Source organism: Falco peregrinus, chromosome 2 (genome assembly GCF_023634155.1).
Source record: "Falco peregrinus isolate bFalPer1 chromosome 2, bFalPer1.pri, whole genome shotgun sequence".
Lineage (NCBI taxonomy): Eukaryota > Metazoa > Chordata > Aves > Falconiformes > Falconidae > Falco > Falco peregrinus.
Genome location: NC_073722.1, coordinates 88,955,008 through 88,979,757, shown reverse-complemented (window position 1 = coordinate 88,979,757; position 24,750 = coordinate 88,955,008). Strand labels below are relative to the sequence as shown.

The window sequence follows — 24,750 nt, the reverse complement described above, 5'->3', positions numbered from 1 at the left end:
CCCATTGGGATCATAACAATTTTATTAATATGCAACGGCATGAATTCTTGATGTCAGAATAGTACAACATCAGAAGGTTTTATCCAAACTTTTCCCCGTTAAATGCATCCCAGTGGCCTTTGTCAAAGGTACATCACTGTTCCTTCTGCACAGCAATCAACAACGCCTCTGGCCACCAAGGAGCTTTGTCAGCTGTCGTACCGCAGCACTGTCCCAGTAAAACTACTTCAGCCCTATGTGGGTATATGAATATAACCAGAACTGGGCCATGTGGCTGGCAAGAAAGGGTTAATAAACTCCCCATTTACCAGTTATCTTTCATTTTGCTTACCTTTGCCCCAGGGAGTAATGTGCACCTGTGGATGATTATGGGAAACCAGACTTCATAAAATGAGAGCATGTGGGTTTAGTGGTTCGTCCTCTTTGAGCAGGTGCGTTGCAGTGGAAGCAGCTCTCACTGGAGGGGAAGGAGGTGCTTTGGCTGTGGGCAAACATCTGCTTATTTAGCTTCAGCTCTGCAGGTCAGCTGTTGTATCCCTGCTCTTAGTCAATTTGACCTATTGCACGCTAGGCAACTTTTCCAGTTCCTAAAGTACCTTTTCTCTTAAGAGTCTTCCCCATTGACTTGTTTGCCAGGACTTTTTTAGCAGTGGTCTCTTTTTTTGTATTGGTATTTCTTATGTGGTGTTTAGCTTCAATGAGGACTGCGTGCTGCTCATGCAGCTTGTACTTAACCTCCACTGGTTGCCCCATGCACGGAAGAGTGGAGCAAGGTGTCGGCAAGGAAACATATAGTGGAAGAAGCCTCACATGCTTATTAAGATCTCTGTGTTTGTTACTGGGCAATCAAGATACTGTTTTGATGCTTATGGTCAAGTAGCATTGGATTGCAACATGGCTCTGTTAGAGAGGAAAGACTTCCCCATGGAAAAAATAGCTAACCTGCAAAATGAGGACATCTTGTAACAGCTTCTATTCCAACAATGCATTAATTAAAACATCAGGAAATGGAGACCTTGGATTGCATGTTCTTCCATGAAAAGGAGGAGTCTGAACAGTAGATGTGATTGCGTGATCTGGGTTGTGTGAGTCGTTGTTGCTTCATGAAAGTCCTATGGAAAAAATCAATAGGGGATGGGGAGGGAAAAGCAAAAATAAAAATGGCCCAGAAGTGCCTTCAGGTTGCCTGATACTTTATAGTATCTGCAAGTTCTGTTACAAAAGCTGTGAAGGCATTGCTTCAGGTGCTGATGGATGCACTCCTCTAGGAGGAGGAACAAATGGAGTTTTCAGTCTGTTGCTCATGTTTCAGTGTAATAGTGCATGCTAATTTTGGAGAATGTTAAAGATGACCATGCCGTGAACATCACAGACAGAAAGAGGTGGCAAGCCCTGCAAGAGGCACTTGCTTTGTAATGGCTTGAGATGTGGAGATTAACAAGGCAGCAATGCACCTGCATTAAACATGGCATTGCTGTTTAAGGTGCGGCTTTGCTGCTTGAAACACGCAAGGGTGAGTTGTAACAGGACTCTCTATTGCTTAGACAGAGATACTTGACAGTTCCCAAAGACTATGTACAACTGAAATTAGGTAGTTGTGCATAGCACAGCCTGCACATGGCAAGCTGTTCACCTATCAGAAGCACTAACTTCAGGTTTCGTAACTTTCTCATCATGAGAATGACACCATCCTCAACTCTACTTGTACATAAGTGAAAGACTGATCTGCTGAGGGGCATCCAGCTTGTTCCAGCTCTGTGCTGGTAAGGATGTGCCACAGGTGAAACTACATTGCCCTTGAAGAAAGACGTAGGAACTTGCTTAATTCTGGTGGCTCACTGGTCTAAAACTTGCCTTTCAGCAATGGGGGTGAAGAGTTACAGTTGGATAATTATGATTTAGAATGGGGATTTCTTAGAGCTAGCAGCCTTTCTGTGTGACCTTGCACCCTCCAAGACAAATGTGGTGCCAGGGAGACACTCTTCTGATCTAGACCTACTTCAAGAACATAGTTTTATAGTTCTGAAGTTGCTATTAAGCATAAAACCAGGCACCATCACACCTATAGAGTTAGTAAATTAAGAAAAAGGTTCAGTTCAGTAGACTGCATCTTAGATTCCCCTATAAAATATCATTTAATATTAAAGGTGTGACAGATAAAGTGCAGTTCCGTTTGAGGCAGAGAGCAGAATACTGTTCCACACTGTCTGCTTTTTCAGAGGATAGTTGTTTTGGAACAGCTCCTGTCACAGTCTTCTCTGTGGAGCATCATGGGTCTCACATCAATAAATGAGATGCAGCGAGAGCGGTATGTGTTACTGAATATGGCCTGGACTCTGAACGTGCACTTCAGACTGGCCAGTAGAAACAGCAGATACATCAAATCCTTCCGAGCTTGCAGAATATTTTCTGTGCCAGTACCTGCTTTCCAGAAAGCTTCCATTTTTGCTCAAGATCTCTTGGACTACAGCAATATGACTGGAGGGACCTGCCCTCTTGATGCACTGCTATGAAAGGAGTATCTGAAAGTCCTCTTTGAAAGATGGGCGCGTGATTTTACCAAGCGTAGATGTTAAACAGAACTCCATTTTGTTGCTATTACAGAAAAGAAGATGTATTTTAAAGCAGAGAAAATACAGCTCATGTTCTCAAAACCTTTTACCCTTGGAGCTAGGCCAAATTTTGTTAATGAGTCGTAGTATAGCTACCATCCTTCTCAAGTAAGTAAAGATCCAGTGTGTCAAAGGTTGGAGTGGGGCAGAAGGACTGGGCAGGTTTGGAATTGAGACATTAACCACCTGGTTGATCCTGGTAGGTGAAGAGATAGCACCTAGCCATGCTGACTGGCATCCAGGCAGACTTTGCATCATCCTGCTTTTGCAGGACAGCCTCCTGGCTAAAAATCAGGCTTGGGACATGTAGGCTTGTATCCTTGCTGTGCCCATGCTTCAGGCAAGCTGTGATTTGCCTGTGCTGTGTTCTATCTAGATGGGCATTCAGCTCTGGTGTTCAAAGGTGGGTCTAAGGTTGCTAGCAAGTCACAGACAGCAGCAGTGGCCAAAGCTTTAGTAGCTGAGTCCTTAGAGTCCAAAGACAGTTAATGCAGCTCGTTACCTCAAGTCTGGGTTGCTCCTGGGGTTTATGCTGTACTGTTCAATGGCAGGTAAGCTGCTACCTTTGAGGTGCAACTATGCTTCTAGAATTGGCACAAGCAGACGTGTAGGGTTGTTGCTTAAAAGCCTCAGTGAGGTTTAGTGATGGAAGGCAGGTTTCTTCATCCCTACCTTCTTGCTTTGCCATCCTTCCAGGCAGAGGGTGCTGCTATGGGAGCAGGGGTGGCAGAACAGGCACTGCATCTTGTCATTGCAGCTGGAGTTTTAATCGGAAATAAACCCAATGACAGCGTTAAGGTAGTGTGCAGCTGTGATGATTGCTGAGGAAAGGTACATGAGCTGATCGGGTGCCCTCACATTGCAGGCACTTGCTCACACTTGGTCAAGAGGAGGTTGTTCCCACGAAATGTAAACACAGCTGAATCTGTCAGGGTGTCTGGGTTTAAGCTGCAAGGTACAGACACACTTAAAACCCAGACTTCTTGAATCACAAGGGTGCCAGCTGGTTAGGCAAGAGTGGTGTGAGGGTACATGACCATGTGGAGATGGGAGCGCTTCTGCTTAAGATGACCACATATCTGCACTGTTGCTTAATGAGAATTTAAGAGCTAGTGATGAGGTGCGGCAAAACTAACATTTGCATTACGTGGTAACCCAATCCAAGAACACAGACTGAATCTGCTGGTGATATACAGCATTTGTGGATGCTAAAATATGCATTTTAAAATGTGGGTTCTTGACTCTTCACCTAGTCAATGATTACTTATGCATTCCTTTGGTACTGTGAATTCAAACATAATGAGTTTCGATGAGTTAATCTCCATGAGCAGAGCGGTACAAATATCAGGTTGTAGGATACGCTTCAGAGAGCTTTTAAGTAACGTAGTTACTGCTACAAGGATGTATTGTCCCTAGAAAGGGGTTCACTGCTTGAGAAAGGATATTCAAAGGGTATCAGTACATAAAGATCTGTGCAAAAAGACAGGACGGACTTTGCAAATACTCTGGAGAGGTAAGGAGGAATTAGAAATTACCTTCATTAAGCCAGTCCCCTCAGCCTGGAAGTGCTGTATGGGATTTCATATTTAGCAGAATATGGGACACTGGGACTTTTTTTAATGTATCAGATGAAAGCTTGCCAAAAGAAAATGATAGAACCTGACTAACCAGTCTGAATAAGCTCAGGTCTAGTAACTTCTAGTCTAACGGCAGAAGAACATCTGAAAACATCTTTTGCAACAGTTGGGAGAATAGAACTATTTTAATGAAGCATTTTGATTTTAAATTGGGAGGGAATGTAACAGTGATGTCCCGCATGAGTTCATAAAACTTTAATAACTTGCATTTTTGACATTGAGTTTGTCAGTTCTGGTTTTCTGGGAGGTCCCCAACTAGAAAATACTGTGAAAACAATGTGAAATGGGCTGTTCTGCATTTATTCCCCCTTTCTGCCTTTTTTCACTTCAAAGTTTATGCTGAAGTGTCTTATAATAAAAAATGTTGGATTTGACACTAAAATTCCTGCAGGAAAACATGAAAGGTATTTTTGGAAAAAACAATTTCAAGAGGAAATTATTGTCTCTCTCAGGGAACTCTGAGTTTACTCTACATTGAACAGCATACGACATGCCATTAGGCTTCAGAAAACCCAGTGTCTGTGGAGGAGTTGCAGATTTCGATTACAATAGCTCTTTTTGTAAACTGCATACCTGAAAGCCAGCTGGAACAGCCTGCTTTATTCAGGGACTTTTCCCTCAGTTCTCTTCAGCGTCTGGCTGGCCATCACAGCAGTAAGTAGGGACCACTGATCTTCACTGAGGCCTTTCTCCTTAAAATTGATCCATATGCACATGAGCCCTCCATGCCAGCCTTACCAAAGAGGGTGCTAAAGGCTTGTAACCTGCATCCGAGGGGAGGGAGGCAGCAAGTCACACAGGGTGCAGGCCAGCTGGACAGGCGCTAGCTGTGAGGAAGGCTTGTAGCTGAGCTGAATGGAATAACTGCATTTCTTCAGGGATTGCTTCGTCCCCCTGCTCCATGCAGGAGCAGTGCCTGGATCCAAATTTGGAAGCCTGTTTGGGCTTCTTCGTGGCTTTGCTGAACTCTGCTTTAGTTCCCTTCTTGCTGGTGCAGATGAAAGCTGTGTAAGACTTCAACTTAAATATATTGTGATGGATAAGGACAAGAACTTCTTAGTTTTAAGTTCCAGCTTAATACCAGAACACATCTCTTGTCTCATTGTGTGGCCTGGAATTTACTAGGCTTAAAATATCTGCTTGTGCTGATACTTAAATATTTGAGTCAGTTTTCTACAGAAATCTGGGTAAGACTTGCATTGGGAATGATTTCCTTAGATACAAGAGGTGTTGTTAATAACTTGTTTAAAGGCATTGTGTGGAAAAGGTAGAAATAGTTATGGAAAAAATGCCTGCTAGTCACCATGAAGACCAGTACCTGATAGGAGATTCTGTCTGCCTGTGTGGTTGGTTGCAGAACCAGAGTCCTGATCAGAGGCGTCCTGGTGACTGCTACTGTAAATCCTAGTAAAAGACCTGAGGGGAAAAGTATTTAGCACATAAACTTGTAGATCAGAATCTTAAATGGCTTAATAAGTTCATGTCTTGCAATAACCGCAGGGCAAGGCTGCATGCAGGGAGGTTTATATGGAACCAGACCTTTGTGTGCGAGTACAGGACATATAGCACGGGGAAACCAACCCTTTCCTTGTGGGGCTGCTCTCGAAAGGAGAGTGCTCGGGAAGTTTGTGTCTCTCCTAACAAAGCCATAGAAGAGCAGGCACGAAGGTATCACTCACAAAGTTACAAAGTTTTCTGCCATTTGGGCTAACACAGACCTGTTAGTGGGTAGAAATACTGCATCTGAGCCGTCCCAGTTCACCCCAAGAGTAAAGCTATGTACAGCCTGCACCAGGTCACCCCCTACCACTACTTTGGGATTATTTACGGTGAGATACAAAGACCCCATAGTAATTGGAGACCTCTGACCTGGTAGGCAGGAGGCAGGTCTGATGTTCCAGCTACGTAGTCTTTACACAATCCTTGTTGTGTAAGGTGTTTATCCCCTGACCTTTGGGTAATTATGGCATATATTAGCCTTCCAGAACCTAAGAACTGTAGATTGTGTAATGAAGGAATTGCTGATGAGGAATGGGCAACCTAAGCTTTGGATTTGGCATGTGAGAAGGCATAATGTGCTCTAGAATGCATAGGCAAAGACCCTACTTAGCCAGAGTCATACTAAATCTTACAGAACTGCTAGAAAACAGGTACATAAGCAAAGTACAACATGATTAACTCAGACCAGCAAACAAATCTTGCAAACATTTCTGCCTTTTGAAGTGGAAGGAACTGCTGAAATCACCAGAAGTAGCCATGGACAGTCCCAGTGTACTTTCTGTGTTGGTCTTGTCTTAATTTTTCTCAGTGCAAGTTCTCTTGGAGCAGATAACCTCAGCTAATTAGCTGCTCAGAGGCTGATGACCCTTGATATTCTTGCAGATGAAAGCAGAAGTTGCTGGCTGTCGTCCTTACTGACAGTTGCGGAATGCATGGTTAGCACAGTTATACCTGAAAATTCAAACTGTCTTCTGGCTAACTGGGTGTGCGCACAGACTCCTAGTGCAAGGGCTTCCCACAGGTGAAGCAATAATTTGCTTTCTTCATTACACTAGCTCCCGGTGAGCTCCCGTATGGCCTGGCCCCCCAGCAGGGTGCTGGGAACAGCCCTTGGGTCAGACAGCACCTACAGCTGTAGCAAGACAGGATGTCAGTGATCAACGTGGTGTACCCAGTTCTGGAGTATGCTGTTAGTGTAAGTAGCTGTCTTAGAGTTTTATATATACTTTAGAGGTGGCTCCACCTGTGTGATTGGTTGTAGGCACCTTTGTTAGGTTGCCACATAACGCTGGATCAGTAACGGGACATTTGTGTGAGCAGCCCTTGGGCCTCTGCTGGCAACCTGGTTCTGCTTTTCTGAGGCCTCTGTTGGCTTAGACCCCTGGGGGCCCTGTGGCAGTCTTGCAGCTGTTTGCTTTACGTGCATTCTCACTCAAAAGTCACTGACAGTTCACTCTACACAACAGTAGAGTGTGCAAACATTATTTCAACTGTTATCGATAACAATGCCATATTTAAATAATTAATATGGATTAGACTTTGAGTTTTATCAGAAGAGCATGTCCTGTGACAAGATTCAGATGTCCAGTCTGTCCTTGCGTACTGTGTGCTGCCTGGGGAAAGGAAGGACAGATGTCTCAAAGCTAATGGCCTGGGCTGGGGATGGGAGTACACGGAAATCCTAGGAGTGGGTGCCGAGGTATGCAGCTGTTGCAAGAGGGATTTAAAGCAGAAGCCTGTTGGGTTGAAGATTGTGGTTAACGTTTTAGGTGTTGTCAGTGGATGCTTCCTTCACTACTTCATTCAAGAACAAGGCAGTGCCTGACCATACCTGGACCCTTTTGTCATCCTCTGGTATCCTGCTGTTCTTGCTCCCCTGCTTTCTGGCTGGTACCTCTCCTCTTTCTCCTCTTTCAGTTCTCCTGGTGCTTTCCCTGACTGAGGCAGGTACCTCATCTCTACAGTGTACCCCAAACCCTCTTGGCAGAGATGTCAGACCCTGTATCCCCTGCCTGATACTACCTAGCCTGTTGCACTGGGGCCCTTTTATTTAAAAAACAGTGTCATGTTTAAATAAGGCTGTGAATATCGTGTGTTTAAATAAGGCTGTGACACATCTGAACACAGCTCAGTGGGGTTGCTCGTGCAGGCGTAACTCTGCTGCTTGCTGGTCCTCCCCCTCTGTTAATATAAATTAAAACAGGCTGTTGAGCTACATTTTAAATTCCATGGCTAGGACTGGCTGTTGGACCTTTATAACAGTGAGAAATAATCATATTGCTTTTAATGGTTTTATAGCCCCTCTCTCCTGGAGACCTGCTGCTGCTGCCAAGCAGCCCTGCGTGACTGAAGTGCTAGCCAAGCTTCCAAACACCTGCATTTGGCAGGGATCTGGAGGTTCAAGCCAGCCTCAGCAGACAATAGTTTGGGAACCAGCACAGGCGGTGGCCCGCAGCTGCTCCTTCGCTCCCAACAATAAATCATAGCGGGGACGCAGTGAGGCTCAGAAAGACCATTGGTGCAAAAACTCAGCTGTTCCTGCAGTGTGTTTACCCAGGGCACAGAGCGGGTGTGGGTAGGTGGGTTAAAGGATGAATATCTGCAGGCTCCTGATCCATCTCCTGAATGCTTTATGGCAAACAAAATTCATTTGGCTCCTGCAGTGCCACAGTTAGGAAGGCAGTAAGGACTGTGCAAGCGATGCTTCCCTCTTGGGTCAGGCCTGAAAAAGGTTAAGGAGCTTACGGGAGTTGAGCTGGCAGTTAAGGTGGAGAGGATTATCCTCAGCTGAGTTTGCTGTCTGTGCTGTTGAGGAAAAGAAAACTGCAGATCTTCAACTTGTACATCTGCTGCTTCCTTAGCAGGATCAATCTGACAGCTTGCGCAGATGCAGTGTTATGGAGAGCATTCACTTTTTCTGGCCCCACTTGGGTCCCAGAGGCCCAGCCCAGAGGGTAGCGTGGTACCACAGTGCAGTACAGGAGCAGAGCCCAGCAATCTGTCTCTTCTCCACAGCAGTCTGGGTGCTTCCTCCTGCCCCCAGTGGTGTGTGTCTTACCCTCACCCCTGCGAACTCACTGGGCAGCTGGGCACTCCGTGTGGGGCTCTTACGGGTCTATGAGATGCTCACGAGTGTCATCCCAAATCCAGAGAGGAGGTGAAAGATGGGAGCAGTAAATACCATCTGAGGTTTCCCCCTTCTCCTCTCCTGCTCTCAGAATAACTTGCCTGACAGGGCAGCAGATGCTTACAGGAGCCCAGCAGGGAGGCAAGCGGCTGTGCAGAACTGCATGGCCCCAGCCAGGAGCCTATGGGTTAACACACCCCAGGCTTGCGGCACAGCCGGCATAGAGCAGCCTTCAGAGGAAACAAAGTACCTTCTGCCTAGCTGGGGCACAGATAAAAGATCCCATGGCATTTCTTGTGAAGCCTGGAGGAGACTGCCAGTGCTGAAGCTGAACTCTCTCTGCCAACAAACAAAACTGTCTTTAAACTCTGAGGCTGTGTGTGAGCTATTGTTGGGGACATAATGGCTTCTCTGTTTCCCTGCGCAGTCATTGCTCTGCAAACATGCCACTGGTCTCTTTTAAAAGTAGTTGAGTGTAAATCAAGTTCTAGAACCTGGAAGGAGGTTTCATCCATTTACCTTTTACTGCCCTCAGTTGACATTTGTTTACAGAACAGCACATACAGTAGATTTACACCCTGGTCTGAGCTGCTTTACTTGGAGATGGACATCTTTAGTGCTCAGACTGCGACTCACAGATACAGGGCTTAGATAGCAAATATGTATCTCCTAACTTAAATAACAGGAATGGGGGGGTGAGGTTGAGGGGGCAGTGCTTGCAAATCTCCTCCCTCTGAGAAAAGTTTTGGTTTGCCTGGCCTGGCCTGTTTCCTCTGGTTAGCTCAGTGCTGGCACACTCACTGCTCCCTAATCCTGCGTGTGCTGCTGCAAGGCACTGAGTGCTGCTCTGGCTGCTGTGCTTTGGGCTGTTGAATATCCACAGAGGGTGGGGGGTTGGTGGATCCACTCTTCACCCACAGTGCCATGGATTGGCTCGTCTTTGAGGATGCTTCAGTGAGGTAAAAGGCATCTTGGCTGTTGTGCAAGTACAGCAGTCACGGTGAAAACCCAAAGCTGCACTACACAGGGAAAAGTTGGTACCTGAAGGCAATGTGATGGATTCATGTCTTTTTTCCTGGAACAATCCCGTAAACGGGAAAGGAAATGGGTCAAAGAGTAGCTGTTCAAGCTGTATTTCATGAACTGTCAGTCCCAACAAGGTGGCAGTGACGCTCCATCCCCTCAGTAGATCTTGACTCATCCTGGTATGTATCTGGAATATGCTTGCCCAAGAGCTCCTTGCTGTCCTATGCTCAGTCACAGATGAACTGTAACCCTGTGCATTCCAAGAGCAGCTGTTTGCAGGACTGGGAAATGTGGAGACATGAGCACTGGCCGTCGCCCTCTAGAAGTGGCAAGTTGATCGGAAGGGTGCTCTGGCCAAGGACCCTGAACAGGAGGGGGTGCTCCACTGGGGTGTGCCAAATAGCTTTGGCCAAGGTTGCTTGCTGATGACTAAGATGTATTTTGCACTGGTCGTTGATAACTTTCTGGTCAGAGACTCCTTCACAGATATGGTATTTAAAAGCAGATTATATTAATATTTTTAAAAAATTTTCCTCTGAAGATGATGTGAGCCACGACTAACAACAATTATGTTCTGCTCCTTGGATTTCCCTTCTCACTTACAAATCTGCTTTTTTGGTGTATCAGGTTACCACCTGCTGTAAGACAGGTTCTCACCCAAGTGATAGTTGCTGGTTTGGGGCCTTTTCATTACTGGTCCTGTAGCACTTCAGAACTGTTAGCAAAGGGCTCCCAGGAGTCCCCCGGGTGCTCACTGCAGCAGAAATCTCTGCAAATAGGATGGCAGTAATGGGTAAAGGGGAAGCTGGTAAAAGCTTTGGAGTTACTGGATCATTTGTTCTGTGCAGAGATGGCAGGGGCATAAAGAAATGGTACTGGCAATGCCCATAGAAAAGGTCTTGATATGAATCTGAGTGAGGAAATATGTGAAAGACCCTCTGTGAGAGCTTCAGGGGAGGAGGCAGCTGTTCACTGCCTGCATCTCGGAACTCGTGGAAACCTGCTAAAAAGCAAGGACTGGAAAGATGGGAAGAAGTCCTATATACAGACTCACTGTGTGGCTATGAAGTAGGGAGGAAGAGGTCAACAGAGATGGCTGCTTACCTGGCAAAGCCAGCTTGCCTCCAGGGCGTGGGTGGGATGCCGTCCTTGACTCCATCACATTACAAAATATAGGCAAAGGGCCTGACAGCATGTGCTGGGGGGGGGAATCTGCTAAAAAGTCTCTGATTGGTATTGCTGCCTTCATTTGGCAGCTAGATGAAATCCAGTCTGACATTGGGCCCCTGTCCTGTCAAACACAGCAGTAAGTTAAATGCTTGCTGAGCATCTAAAATCCTCAGAGCATAAAGTCACAAAGAGCAATCAGTTGTCATATTGCCACTGAAAGGTAACAGTAGCAGGACATCTTGAACATCCCCTCCCCTCTTGATACTCCACTTGAAAACAGGACATCACCCCGATGTAACCGTCAAGGCCAGAATTGGGCTTGCACCTCCCCTGGCCACTCCTTCCCAAACTGCCCTGCCGTGTGCAGAGCTGGCGGCTGCCAAGGCTCGGAGGAGGGAAGCAGTGGATATGAAAGAAGGGAGATGAAAATACTGCTCTTGTGCCTGATCATCTGCTCCCTAGTTCCCATGTGCCCCAGAGGCAGCAAGGTTGACAATCCTGTCTCTTCCCACAGGAAGATGAAGCAGCGCTATGTGGTGGCCGGAGTCCTGGCTGCAGCTTTGCTGGGACTCACCTTGTTCCTGGGACTTTTCTTCGGGCTGCGCTCTGACTCGGGGGACACACACACTTACAAGAGGGCAGCTGTGGCTACGGATGCAGGGCAGTGCTCGATAATTGGAAGGTACCCGCTAATTGTGCTGTGACTTGTAAGCTCTGACGGTTCTTGCACAAGACTGTTTCCCCGATGTCCAGGTGCAAGCCTGGCCGTTGCCCAGCACAGATAATCTCTAATCTCCCCGTAGAAAGAGGGGGCCATAATAAAACCTGGGCTTTTACCCTGCCTGACCAGTGTTACTGCAGTTGCTCAAAGACAACATAGCGGGCAAAGAACCTAGTTGCATGAACAATGGGAACAAGAGATGCTTTTCAAGCTCCTGTTAAAAACCATTTATCAAGCTGTCCTCCAGTTCTGGATGCAAGTGCTGCAGATTTCAGGCTCCTCAGAGAGTTGTCATTTCTCATGTGTAATGAATGTGTCAGGGATGCCTGTCCCCATGCATGCTTTGATACATCACAGTGTTTTCAGGCTAGTTTGGATGTGCCTCTAATGAGGGCTGATCTGGTCTGCACCTAGACCATTAGGATCTGTTCTCTAAGGTGACAAAAGCTCAAAACTTCCTACTTCTGAGGAACCTATAGTCTGGGTCTGGACAAATGTGCATTAGAGAATCTGTCACAGCTGCTCTGATGAGATGAATCCATTGCTCACAGGTAGCTGAGACACTGTAACATGTCACCATCCAATGCCTTCTCTTCTGCTGCACAGGGACATCCTTCAGCAAGGTGGATCAGCAGTGGATGCTGCGATTGCAGCTCTGCTTTGCGTAGGACTCATGAATGCTCACAGCATGGGCATTGGAGGGGGCCTCTTCTTTACCATCTACAGCAGCACAGGTAAGGGACCAGGGCCACACACATCTGGAACCGTTTGAGAGCTGTTACTGTAAAGCAGGTGATTTATGCTACCTGAGAGAAGGTAAAAGACTGACTCACAGCTGCTGGGGGAACACACTGTCCTCAAAATAATTTCCAAGAAACTGGCTCACATTGTCAGACTTCTTCAGCAGAGACCATGCCTGTGTGTTGAGTCCAGAGCTAAACACCATCTTCTTTGCTCTGTCATTAAAGGAAAAGTGGAAATCATTAATGCGAGAGAGGTGGCTCCAAAAAGAGCAACAGAGGACATGTTTGGGAACAACACACAACTGTCTCTGAAAGGTATGGAAAAGGCTGTTTCGCTGCCTTGGAGGTGGGGGGGCACATAGCTCCGACATTAGCTGCTACTGACATGTCTAAATTAAGAGCATTTCTTATGGTTAGGTTCTTACATATCTACAGGGTTGCTCACCTAGAAATGTCCTCTACTGTACACAATCTGCAAACTCCATCCTGAGAAGGAAGCTAAAAATAAGGTCCTTCAAACTAGTTGGTCACCTCAGCACTTCCTGCTTTTCACTTCATGAAATTGCAGGTGAATCCAAAGCATTGAGTATGACCTGTTCCGTATCTGCCATCTTTCCTTTCCAACCTCTTTGAATAAATATTTGTGGATCAACTTAATTCTTCTCAGTTCAAATGTCCTCCCTAAATATCTTTTGTGGTAGCTTTAACTAAGGGTTCAGGGGCTCCAAAGAAGAAGTAGTAGTAATTTCCTTTCAGGGAAAACCAGAAAGAAATACTAACTAGTTCTCTTCATGGCAACTCCTGTAACCAAGGAGGGACAGCACATTGGAGGGGGCTGGAGAAGTGTGTTGAACTTCTGGAAGATGCCAGTAAAAACAGATTGACGCGAACTGCTGCACCACTGTGTAATGTAGTAATCAGCCCATTGCAATTGTAGTTACAATGCTACAATGAAGTGTTTGGCTTAAGTGTGTACACAGTCTGCGTCCTCTTACTGTAGCGTGTCCTCCGAAGGACTGGAAACTGCGGGCAGCTATGATAGCTTCTGTGTTCTGAGCAGCTTTTCTGTGGTACAGAGCCTACTGAGGGGAAATGACCCAAAAACCTGAGTTACCAGCAAGAGGATAGAGGTGTTTCAACAGTCCAGAATATGAAGGCATAAATGTCAGACAGAATAATTCTCTTAGCATCATATGCATGAGCTGAGCTGGTCATAGTAGACACGGACATAATCCCTGCCTGAAAACAGGGCTGACAGAGAAGCCTGCTCTACCTCCTACTCCATTAATTGCTTTCTTTTCTTGCTGTAGAAGACTAATACATTCCTCGTTTGCTCTAGGAGGACTGTCCATTGCTGTTCCAGGAGAAATCCGTGGGTATGAACTGGCTCACAAACGTCATGGCAAACTGGCATGGAAAGACCTGTTTCTGCCCAGCATCAAGTTGGCAAGAGAAGGATTCCCTATTGGGAAAGGCCTTGCAGCAGCCATCAAATCAAAGGAGGAGTCAATTGAAAGGAATCCCTCGCTGTGGTAGGTAGAGCAGTTGCTGTTCTGTACAGAGAAATTTGGGGTAACTGCATCCTGGCTGAAAAGTCTCTGTGTTTGTGTAATGTAGCGTCTGTGAGGAGTGTGCCTCCCCTCCACTGACTGTACTCATTGTACCTGCTGATATTATTCCAGCTACATGAAAGTGCTAAATCATGTGGCCAATTTTAGGAATGTTCAGTCCTGACCTTTAAAGGGAGATAAATTCTGCTTTTAAGATCCATTTGTCTGAGCAAAGGTGGAATTAGAGTACATGCTGGGATAAATCTGTCAGATGGCAGCATATTTTCTGAATCCCCAGCTTTTCCTCATGCCGCAAATGCGCCAAGCTAATCTTACCTGCGTTTGGGGCAATTGCAGAGTCTCCTTGAACATCTCTTCTGCTGTCAGGCAGCGGGAATTTGGGTCATCTCTTACTCTGCAGTCAGCCTTCCTCAAGCAGTGCCTCTGACCATCCACTTCTGGCAATAACTGTGAACATGAAGGGTTTAAAATGCTTCTTCTTCTTACAGCCAAACCCTTAGTGTCTACTGGAGATCATGCTTAATCCTCTCTTGTCCTTAAAATCTCTGCCAGCTGCAGGTTGGTTTCCAATCCAATTGGGATGTACAGCCTGGGCCTATCTCCTGTACTTGCATCTGGCAGGTCCACAGCAGCACATTCATGACCTATGATGAGGGAGCTAGAGAGGAAACTGTCTACCTCAAAGTGCTCTGAAAAACAGGGATTGAAACGCATTCTCCTGGACTCACTGGAAGCTTTGAGCCTCATAGCTTCATAGTCTGTGCTCTGAACTGAACTGCTTGAGTTCAAGGACTGAGGCCCCTCCTGGGCATCTTGAGGCAGTTGTTGGCCCCTTGGGCAGGTAGGGAGGGTGGCCTGCCTTGGTGAGAAAGATCGACGCTCCCTCCTGCAGGCTTCGCTGAGCAAATCCTGAGCAGTGTGGAATCCCAGGTCAGAAACCGCTGTTCACTTCTGTGTCCCAGCGTGAGGTATCAGGACCCCTGGGGCATGGCTCAGGCAGGTTCTCTTCTCTCCAAGAAGCCTCTAGCGTGAACACTCAAGTACAATGTCAGCTGGTACAGGTACACATAGTTTTGAACGTGTCTCTCAGATCTGATCTTCTCAATCTCCTTTCTCTGTTAGCGAAGTGTTCTGCAGAGGAGGGAAAATTCTGCATGAGGGTGATATCATCAAGATGCCTAAACTAGCCAACACATACGAGACTATAGCCAGTGAAGGAGCAGATGCCTTTTACACAGGAAGCCTGGCAAAACAGATCATCGATGACATCCACAGTGTAGGTGAGAAACAGGACGTCTTTCCAAAACAGCATGAGTGACCTGACTGCTGCAGCCCAGCATCCAGGGAGGAGCCGGTGACCTGCAGAAGCCTTGGAAGCAGGTCAAGCCTGCTGCCTGAAATGCTGCCTCTGAGATCTGTGGCAACAGGACACCCAAGAGAAGCCACTGGTGCTTTAACGGATGCAGTTGAAACTCAGTCAGAAATGGATAGTATAAACTGTGCATTTCTGTGCCATATAGTCTAGCAAGTCTGTGCGTTTCTGGATAGAGCTTAGTGGATATAGCTGTTTACAGAGCCTGAATCCAGCACGTTTCTACCTGAAACATTACATATGTGGTCCTGTAAACTCTGAGCTTGTGTAATCGCTCTGTGCCACTAGATGGTGGTAGTACTCTAGCCTTACTAGCTAGCATTGGTTTGCTTCAGCGAACCTCACATGAGTAAGTCAATTACTGGCTCTATTTGTGGTGGTGAATTACTGTCTTCCCCCTTCTGATGAGAAAGGCAATGGAATACACAAATTATTTTGCTTGTGGGGTAGCGGAAAGCAACTGCACCCAAAAGCTGCATCCTCCTCCTGTAAACAGGACTCTTAAGGACGTTTTGTTACCTGACATTGTTGGTGTCCTTTGTAACAAAAAGATGGATCACCAGATTTTTGGCTGCCATAAATCAGCCCAACTTCAAGCTTAGGCTATCTGAGCCTCAGCTGGATCTATCAAGGAATAAATTAATCTCCTGTGCACCCATCTTTGCTTTCTTTACCTTGCAACTTTTTAGATTTGTCTGTGTTCCCTCCTGTCCTTGCTGTGATGCATGGTGATGGACTATTACCTCCCCTTCCCACTGGCGATCACTTAAACCCACATCTATAGTTTCTTTCTCTTTTCTAGGGGGCATTGTGACATTGGATGACCTGCAGGACTACAATGCAACAGTGATTGAAGACCCCATACAGATCACACTTGGGGAGTTTACTCTCTACACACCTAGTGCCCCCCTAAGCGGCCCAGTGCTAGCCCTCATTTTCAACATACTGAAAGGTGAGATGCCACTGAGCAGCACCTTGCAGGCAGCTGGAGCTAGGAGAGCTCCAAAGACAATGCCTTTTTTGTTTTGGGAGCTGGGCCTCCCTCGATAGCCTTCCAGCAGCAGGTGAGAAGTCGTAAGACCCCAGGAGGGATCAGAGATGCGGGAACATTCCTCTTCTGCTGTAAATTCAGGGATGTCACCTTCCCGCTTGAAATACAGGAGCGAGAGGAAAAATATGCTTCTGACTGGGGCACTTACCTGATCCCTGCATGGGTGGAAAGTAACTTGTACTTCAGGCTCCTTTGGAAAACATCTCTGCAAGTACACATCCTGCTGGTGATTCCCACAGTGCTCGAAACTACTCTTCCTGTAGCTCCTGTGTTTTCCATGCAGAGATTAGGACGGTCCAGTGACTGCCTCTCTGTGGAGACTGGGCCTCAAGGTTATATCATTTGACACAGGTTTATTAGTGGTCCATTGACTGTGTACTTCCCTTTGCGTTCACAATCATTTGTCTTCTGTTGCCAGGATATAATTTCTCTGCTGACAGCATCAGAACCATGGAGGAGAAAGGCCTGACTTACCACCGCATTGTGGAGGCCTTTCGCTTTGCCTATGCCAAGAGGACTTTACTGGGAGATCCAAAATTTGTCAACATTACAGAGGTACCTGGCAAAAGCCTTTTCTTTCTGCAACCAAGGTTGACTGGATCATGACTTAAAAGTTCTTGGGTGACTAAACTTTGTCAGGGGTGCTCTGTGCCACCTGCTGTTGACAGGCACTCTGAATCAAAACGTGAAGTCCTATGTGACTCATGGCTGAGCTGTGAGGGATATAAATGGAGGAAACCTTCCTGCTGTAAGCAAAAGCAAAGTCCTCAATTCACCAGGAGCATTTTGAGTATATTTAGGGCTAGCCCTCCCTGTTTTCATAGTGTTTGAAGCCTTATTCATTAGATGACATTCCCAGCATCCTTGTGGCTCTGTAACCACAGTCCTGCCTATAGTAAATGGACCAGCGGATGGGAAGGGGTGAGGCAGGAACCCCGCTTTCCCCAACTTTGCATTTTGTCCTTTTACTTCTGTGAATCTGCAAAAGCAGCAGGATCTGAGCCCAGCCCAGCTTGATGGACACAAATTTGCAACGTACAGAGCTTGTCTTGGCCTAGTCCTCTCAGCCTGATCCCTTTCCTCTCATCTCTGAAGCAAGAGTAGCACTGCTTGCCTACGCCTTACAGCAGTGTTGGGGACAGCTTTCCATAGATCTACAGTAATGGCTGCTGATAAACTTCCTTCTAAAGGGGTGCATTGTAACAGCTGCTTCTGTGACTGCTTAGAATGCTCTTTGGTACAATGTCCATCTTTCAAGGAGGAGGAAAGCCCCTGCTGGAAAACTGTAGCCTCACTGCTGGGATTTGCCACTCCTCTGTGATCTGAAGTATTGGATATTAGCCTCATAACCACGTGTCTCTTAAACTTAATCTGCTGAGTAACTGCATTGGATTTCTCTGACAGGCGATCAGAAACATGACGTCAGAGTTCTTTGCGGATGGTCTCCGGAGGAAAATCACAGACAACACCTCCCATCCAGTTGACTACTATGAGCCAGTATATTACACTGGAGATAATGCCGGTACATCCCACCTCTCCATTGTGGCTGATGATGGCAGTGCTGTGTCCGCCACCAGCACCATCAACCAATAGTATGAGCTCAGACATTACTTCCGTGTAGGCCTTTGCCATCTTCCTAGTGGTGGTTCTGTGGTTGGTATAAAACATCACTGAACTGTCGTCTCTCTGGTGGGGTAGTGATGAGTAGCGCTGTTGATAGGCACTTCTTCTGCTGAGCTTGCAGGTCAGTTCTTAATGCTAAGGCCTGTGTGGTTGAGTCAGAGGGCAAGATGTGTCCTCTCTCATGTTGAGTTTTCCCACCGAGAAAATATTCACTGCATCCGGATCTTCTCATAAGCAGTGGTATCGCTGCTGGCTGTGATTCTCTAGGCTTCTGGAAGGAATTTGAGCTAATACAGCTGGCCTGGAAGTGTGGTGTTTGGCTTTGAGGGCTGTCAGGAAGAGTTGTGTTGTGCACATATGGCCTGAGGCTGGGGGGTGACGGTTCTTTTTGTCTATAGAAAATGTCTCCAGCTTGACAGGTTCTTTTTGTCTATAGAAAATGTCTCCAGCTTGACACGTCTGAGCAAGACTCATTCCCAGATGTGCCAGCCTTTGAGCTATTCTGCCCCTGAATGGAGTGCATTACTGCCCGGCTGGAAGGGGAATTAGTTGTATTTAGCTGCTGTGCTGTTTTTCCCCTTAGGGTCCATGCAGGGGAGCCATACAGCAGGGCTCTGGGCTGCCTTTCCTCTTTGTGTAGCTGTGTACTCATAAACTGTTTCCTTCCCCCAAGGGGTGCCAGAATGTCCCTTACAACAGGAGGGAGTAGAGAGTTACTCCAATCAAATCCCAGGTTTCACATTGCAGTAATTCACCTGAAGCTGCTCCTGGATTTGCTCTGGTTTTGACATGTCTGCACCAACTTGTTTTCTCTAGCTTTGGCTCTGATGTGCGATCCAACATGAGTGGAATCATATTTAATGACGAGATGGATGACTTCAGCTCACCTTACATAATTAATGGATTTGGGATCCCTCCTTCTCCAGCAAATTTCATAGCACCAGGTAGCTGTAAACTACCTTCCCGACTCAGTCGTTTGGCTGTATCTTGCATACTAATGCTGTAGTGTCTGCAAGGTGGGCTGCGGCATGCCTGTGATCAGGCACAGCTCTGGGGGTTTCTGCAGAGGCCAGGGATGAAAGTCACCTGGCATCCCTGCCAAAAGCACACAACCAGCTGCCCTGGTGCATGCTGAAGGAGGAGAGGCTGTCTACAGAAAAGCTCTTGTGTGTACCTCCTTTCGACAACCAGAAATCCTTTCCCAGGGAGCTCAGTACACATCAGATGAAATTACTTAGGGCTGCAAAAGATTTCTTTGAACAGGGAGGCAGCAGCAGGAGCTGACTGCAGAGTGTTAGATGGCACTGTCCAGCCTTCTCCCTGTGCTGCCTTGGGAGCTGTAGGGCAGTTTTGGATAGATCCAGTTCGTGTACCTAACCCAGGCAACCTGCCTGCCCCACTACTGTTTCCTGCAGACCTGTCTCATTGCTGCTAAAGCGGGCTGGGATTCTGCTGCCCTCCTGTACCCTGTGATTTGGAGAGGGACAGTGAAGAGGAAGGACAGGAAGGGAAGTCCCATGGTGTACTGCAGGCATCTGCATCACCCCAGCTGAGACAGGACTGTGGAAGAAGGCACCTTCAGCCTCTGCATGAAGGACCAGGGTTAAGCTTTGCATTGCAAGAGCAAGAAGATGAGTGCAGGGGATAGTGGGATCCCCAAGGGCTGAACGAGACATGTGAGCTGAGTCGAGAAGGCGGATACTGAGACTCTGTGTTTAGACGTGGGGCAGTAGCTGGCAGTTTGTAAGCTGGAGGTGGAAAGCTGAGTCTCTCTTGCATCTGTGTCCCCAACAGGTAAACAGCCAATGTCCTCTATGTGCCCTTCCATCTTGGTGGATAAAATGAAAAAGGTCAGGATGGTGGTTGGTGCTTCTGGAGGAACAAAAATAACTACAGCAACAGCACTGGTATGTGATGATATGGGCAAAGTGGGGAGAAGGCTGGGGCCAGACAAGGTGGGGGAGGGGCTGCAGTCTCCACCTGTGACATGACCGTGGCTGTGGCTCCCTGCTGTGGGCCAGGGGCCCAAAAGGGAGGTTCCTGCCTGACCTGCTGAGGGCCGGACCTCCAGTGCCAACTCCTGCCAGACCTACAAAGGCTCTGCTATTAAATGACTTCCTTCAGTGATTCCAGGTCTTTTCTTTGGCAAGTTGTTCTTACCACTTTTAGAAGTGTTGTGACTTCAGTTTAGCTTTGACTTCTGTTCTTTGGATCTTGATGGAACTAGTCTCTATCGAGTTTAGAGCCGCTCCCATCCAACATCCTGAACTTTGGATGAGAGTCACAGAGAAGCTAAATAGGGACTTAGGCCAGGCACGGTGTGAGGCCCATCTGACAGGCAGGCTCTCTGTGAGCTGCTGTGACAGCCACTCAAATGCCCAGCGAGCCCAAAAGTGATTGCAGGAGCAAGCTGTCCCCTGTGCCAGCGCACAGCAGTCCAGAGCCCCAGGCTAGATCTTGCTTTCTTACTGAGGCAGAGGAGAAGTCTTGGTAAAAACCCCTACAAGCAGCTTTCTGAGCCCTTGATCCTGAGGCTATTTTCACTTGCCAGCAGACCCAACCTGCAATTCAACCACGCAGAGATGAGCCAGGTTTAAGGAAGCCAGCTGTGCAGTAGCAGGTAGCCATAGCTGTGTGTTTGCTGGGGTGACTGCTGCGTGTCTAAGCCAGCACAGGCTTAATCATAGCGTGTGAATCCAGCTACAATGGCTTGAGGATCTGATCCTTTTACTGTGTTAACTTTAGTAACTCACAGTCTCTTTCTGTGGGAACCCTTCTAGGCGTATAAAAGCTGACTTGGTGCAATGTACCTGCGTTTTGCTCAGCCAAGAGAGGAACTGCTGAAAGCAGCAGGAGCCACCTTTTATCTGCACTGGTGAACATCCTTCAGACGTCTCTGCCTATGTTGCTACAAGGGTCGGGCCTCTTTGAAGACAAGTGACTAACATTAAGGCTTTTTGCTTCTCACAGACGATCATCAATTCCATCTGGTTTGGCTATGATGTGAAGAAAGCAGTGGAAGAGCCCAGAATTCACGATCAGCTGTTTCCCAATATCACAGAGCTTGAGCAGCAAGTAGAGGAGGTTTGTCTGGGGGGGGTGTGAATTTCTTGTATGGGCTGGGTTCCTAACACTGGGAAGGCACGCACTTGTGGAAAATCATGAAGCTTTGCCAAACGTTTCTAGGTGAGCAGTGTTAAAGCTGGCACAGGTCAAGTACTGGGTCACAATAAGCTGTTCAAAGTGTACCTTTAGTCTCAGTCACGTGGGTTTGCAGCCTAGCACTTTCAAGTGTGACCTATACCTGAAACTGAGCGTAATGTATCTTCTTGCAGTGTTGCTTGGCTTGAAGGACTTGCAAAATAGAAAACCACGTTAGGTTCTGAACCATTCAGCAGTCTGGATCCAGTGACCCTCAGGAAACTCTTGTCCTGTTGTGCAACCTCCTAATGAGTCCCAAAGCACTGGCACAGAGCTAGCGAGGGAGGACATGCAGAGGGACCCAAGAACAAACTTGGAAATATTTTCAGAGTTAAAAGTCTCTGTGCAGCACTGTCAGCCTGACAGCTGATGGCAAGATCTTCCTCACTCTGCATACCACTGCCTGAGCTGGCAGCTTCATTCACCCTGAGGAATTACACTCCCAGAGGCCTGAGGCACATGCTGTCTTTGTACATATCCCATGCCTCTATATTAGGAAAAACACTCCTGTGTAAGGCTGTTTTCCTCAAACTATGCAGAAGATCCTCCTTTAATAAGCTTCTTACTAAGGTAACAGCTGAGATACCTGCCTGCACTGGGGAGGATGCCCTGCTCTCTACAAGTCCTGTGTTTTCTCCCGTTCCCAAACAGGATCCATCAGTTCTGGCTGCTGTTATATGAGTATCTGAGGCAGAATGCTCTGAGATCAGGAGTAGTATCGGTAGCCCACACTGAGCAGCACAAATGTCGCATCTTCTCAATTCCACCTCTTCAAAAGCAGGGTATCCCAGAAAGCAAAGGGGAGAGGAGGCACATAATGTCATTTTAAACCTATGTAGTACAGGCACTGGACGCTTGGGTGGTCATGGAGGATGCAGGTCGCAGACTACGGCAAGTGTGTAGTTTCTTTCTCCTCTTGTCCTCATTCACTTCTGCATTCCAGGCTATAGAAGAACAACTACAGAAGAGAAAACACGATACCACACGGGTGAGCGGCGGTGCGGTTGTGCAGGCCATTCTCAGGACAGATGAAGGATGGGCTGCAGCCTCCGATTCCCGGAAAGGTGGCTTCCCTGCAGGCTACTGACATGGCTCGGCTCCTTTTTTCAGTGGTCTAGTGACACTGAGGTGTGTTTGGGGGGAAGATCTTTTAGGTCTGCAACTCAGGGACTTCTCACAGGAAAAAGAGCAAATTTACCTGTGGTTCTGTTGACAGAGCTGGGACAGTTCTCTACAGCCATGACCGAAGTGCCTCATGCCACAGCAGTCTGCTAAGACAGGCATGTCTACCAGGACGTGCAGTACTTACTTGAAGAGTCTGTTCTGCCTTGAAGAGTTTGTTCCCTGCCTCCTCTCCATCCCATGAAGACAGGTTGGGTTCCCAGAGTTTCCGAAGAAGGTCCAGCTCACTTAAGCTGCAGGAAGTGTTTCCCCTGCACAGTGTCAGCTACCAGGAATGTCCCTGTCGCTGCTAGAGAAGAGATTTGTTTCCTGTGGAGTAGATGGGAGTTACAGGACTCTGGGGACTGGGTTTTCTAAGTTACAAACTAATAGATCTGTGCCATAGCAGGAAGCCCAGCTCTAGACTGGGATAAGCCTTCACAAACTCACCACTCTTTCTTTTAACAAAAGATGTTTCTGCTTTTCATTTCAGTTGATTGTTGGAGATGAGTGGGGAAATGGCTTCAAACTTTTTTTATATTTCTGTTGAGAAGGTCTAAAGGGAAGATGCTACCTGTAAAACTCTGAGCACAACTAAAATAAATAAATATGGAGTCATAAATTTTTCTTGCCTGCACGGTTGCTACTGTGAAAAGGGATGGTGAGAGTCTACATGAAAGCTTTCCTGAGGTCATTTTTCTTCACTCCTTCTGACAAAGCTATGAGTAAAAAATACAGTTAAATATCCAAACCAAACTTGTTTTTCTCCAGTTTACCTTTTACCACGTCATACTGCTGTCCTGAAATACCAGAGTCTGAGGAAATGAAACTTCTAAAAAAAGGGCACGCTGCAGCTACGCTTGTTTGAGGGTAAGCTACCATTAATCAGACAATCAATGACCTCTCAGAAATCCGTATTTGATACAGAACAGCTAAGAGTGCCTGTACCTATGCATGAAGGTGTTTTGGCTTGTAGAAACTTCCTGACAGTTTCTAAGAACATTAAAATATGGAATGCATTGAAGAGAAGATGAAATACTGAATTGTTAGGCATCAGGCACCCTCTTTTCTGGTAGTTTTTGTAATTGAGGAGAGTCTAGTTTCAAGGAATAAAGTGACCATGCTTAAATCTGTGTCACAACTTTGATGTATACATTTGCTTGTATCACTGCCACCGAGTGGCTTTTAGCAGAAGCTGTCTGGGAGGTGCTCTGTGCTTCTTTTTCCTGAGCTGTTACTGATGATGTGGTGTTAGGTGCAAATAAGGCAGTGATTGTAAATAACCTAGTCATTGTGTTCCTTTAAGAATGAGATTGTTTTGGGGCCCGACTTGTACCCTTTATAGCTGAACTGAGACTTTGACTTTTCTACTTGTAATCCAGCAGATACCACTCAGTGGCAGGCTGGTGTTTCAATTCAGTTTGCAAGCCATTTTGGGAAGCTTTGATACAAGTTTGTGTATGGAACAGCATCAGCTGCCATTTATTGGAAATACCTGGCCCTTTGGGCTTAGGATTAGCTGAGCTCTTTCTTGGCCAAGCATGATCTCAGAAATAAACAAAATAATTCCACAGGAAAATAAGCTTATTGAAACCTTAGTCACTGTAGTAAGTCTGAACTACAACAGAAGAAGCTTGTGCTCTGAAACTAGAAGGTAACTGTTTTCTGGGAAATGACTGTTGGATAAATGTGGTGAAACTGGAAGGTAACTTTTCTGGGAAGCGACTGTTGGATAAATGTGGATTCTGAAACAAGTCTGAATAACTGTTGCTGGGTTGCTTCTAACCGTTTGTGGTACAGCAGTGTTACTTACGTTCCTGAATAGTCAGAAAAATCCCCTATTATTTATAAGCTATGTTACAAAACTTCCCTTATGGAAAGCTCAGATTTTGCCATGGCTAAAAACACTTCTGTTGAAAACTGTTCTTATAAATGCATTTGAATTCTTGACTCTGCAGGAATGGATTTGTTTGTTTGTTTTAGCAGTATCACTACAGAGGACTGATTTTGTTTAAACTCAGCTGGGCTAAGGCTTGCTCTTACATCCTATGTTTAAAAACCCAAACAGCTATGGCTACTTCTGCATGCTGTAGTTATCCATGTCTCTCTCCCTTGGACAGAGCAGTACCTAGTGCATGCACTGCTGCCACCTGCTTTGATAGCACATCCTGCTACTCACCCTGCATTCAGGCTGGCTGCATGTCAATCGGCAGATGTCACAGTTCATACTGTATG

General features: G+C 46.6%; 1 protein-coding gene and 1 long non-coding RNA gene across 3 annotated transcripts; one reads left to right on the top strand and one right to left on the bottom strand.

Annotated features, from left to right (window-relative positions):
* Window positions 1-16,950, bottom strand: LOC129783839 (uncharacterized). The gene is made up of 3 exons (XR_008745863.1): window positions 16,679-16,950; window positions 14,423-15,238; window positions 1-12,749 (listed from the first exon to the last, which is right to left on the bottom strand). It is a non-coding gene; the product is annotated as an uncharacterized LOC129783839 (long non-coding RNA).
* On the top strand, window positions 11,495-23,133 carry GGT1 (gamma-glutamyltransferase 1). Of its 2 annotated transcripts, XM_027780917.2 has the most exons (13): window positions 11,495-11,754; window positions 12,400-12,527; window positions 12,762-12,851; window positions 13,876-14,068; window positions 15,230-15,387; window positions 16,282-16,431; window positions 16,949-17,085; window positions 17,935-18,122; window positions 18,970-19,097; window positions 19,948-20,060; window positions 21,124-21,237; window positions 22,298-22,482; window positions 22,571-23,133. In XM_027780917.2, exons 1-12 carry the CDS (start codon window positions 11,495-11,497, stop codon window positions 22,439-22,441), a joined length of 1,803 nt encoding a protein of 600 aa, XP_027636718.2. In that variant the 3' UTR covers window positions 22,442-22,482; window positions 22,571-23,133. The 2 variants fall into 2 exon arrangements, with proteins under 2 accessions (XP_027636718.2, XP_013151238.3); XM_013295784.3 differs by having other exon boundaries at window positions 22,298-23,133.
* Window positions 23,134-24,750: the final 1,617 nt, after the last annotated feature.

Coding starts and splice junctions, on each gene's coding strand:
- GGT1 (XM_027780917.2), top strand. CDS start 11,495: ATGAAAATACTGCTCTTGTGCCTGATCATCTGCTCCCTAGTTCCCATG. Junction 17,086..17,934: donor AATTTGTCAACATTACAGAG/GTACCTGGCAAA, acceptor TTTCTCTGACAG/GCGATCAGAAACATGACGTC. Junction 20,061..21,123: donor TAACTACAGCAACAGCACTG/GTATGTGATGAT, acceptor TGCTTCTCACAG/ACGATCATCAATTCCATCTG.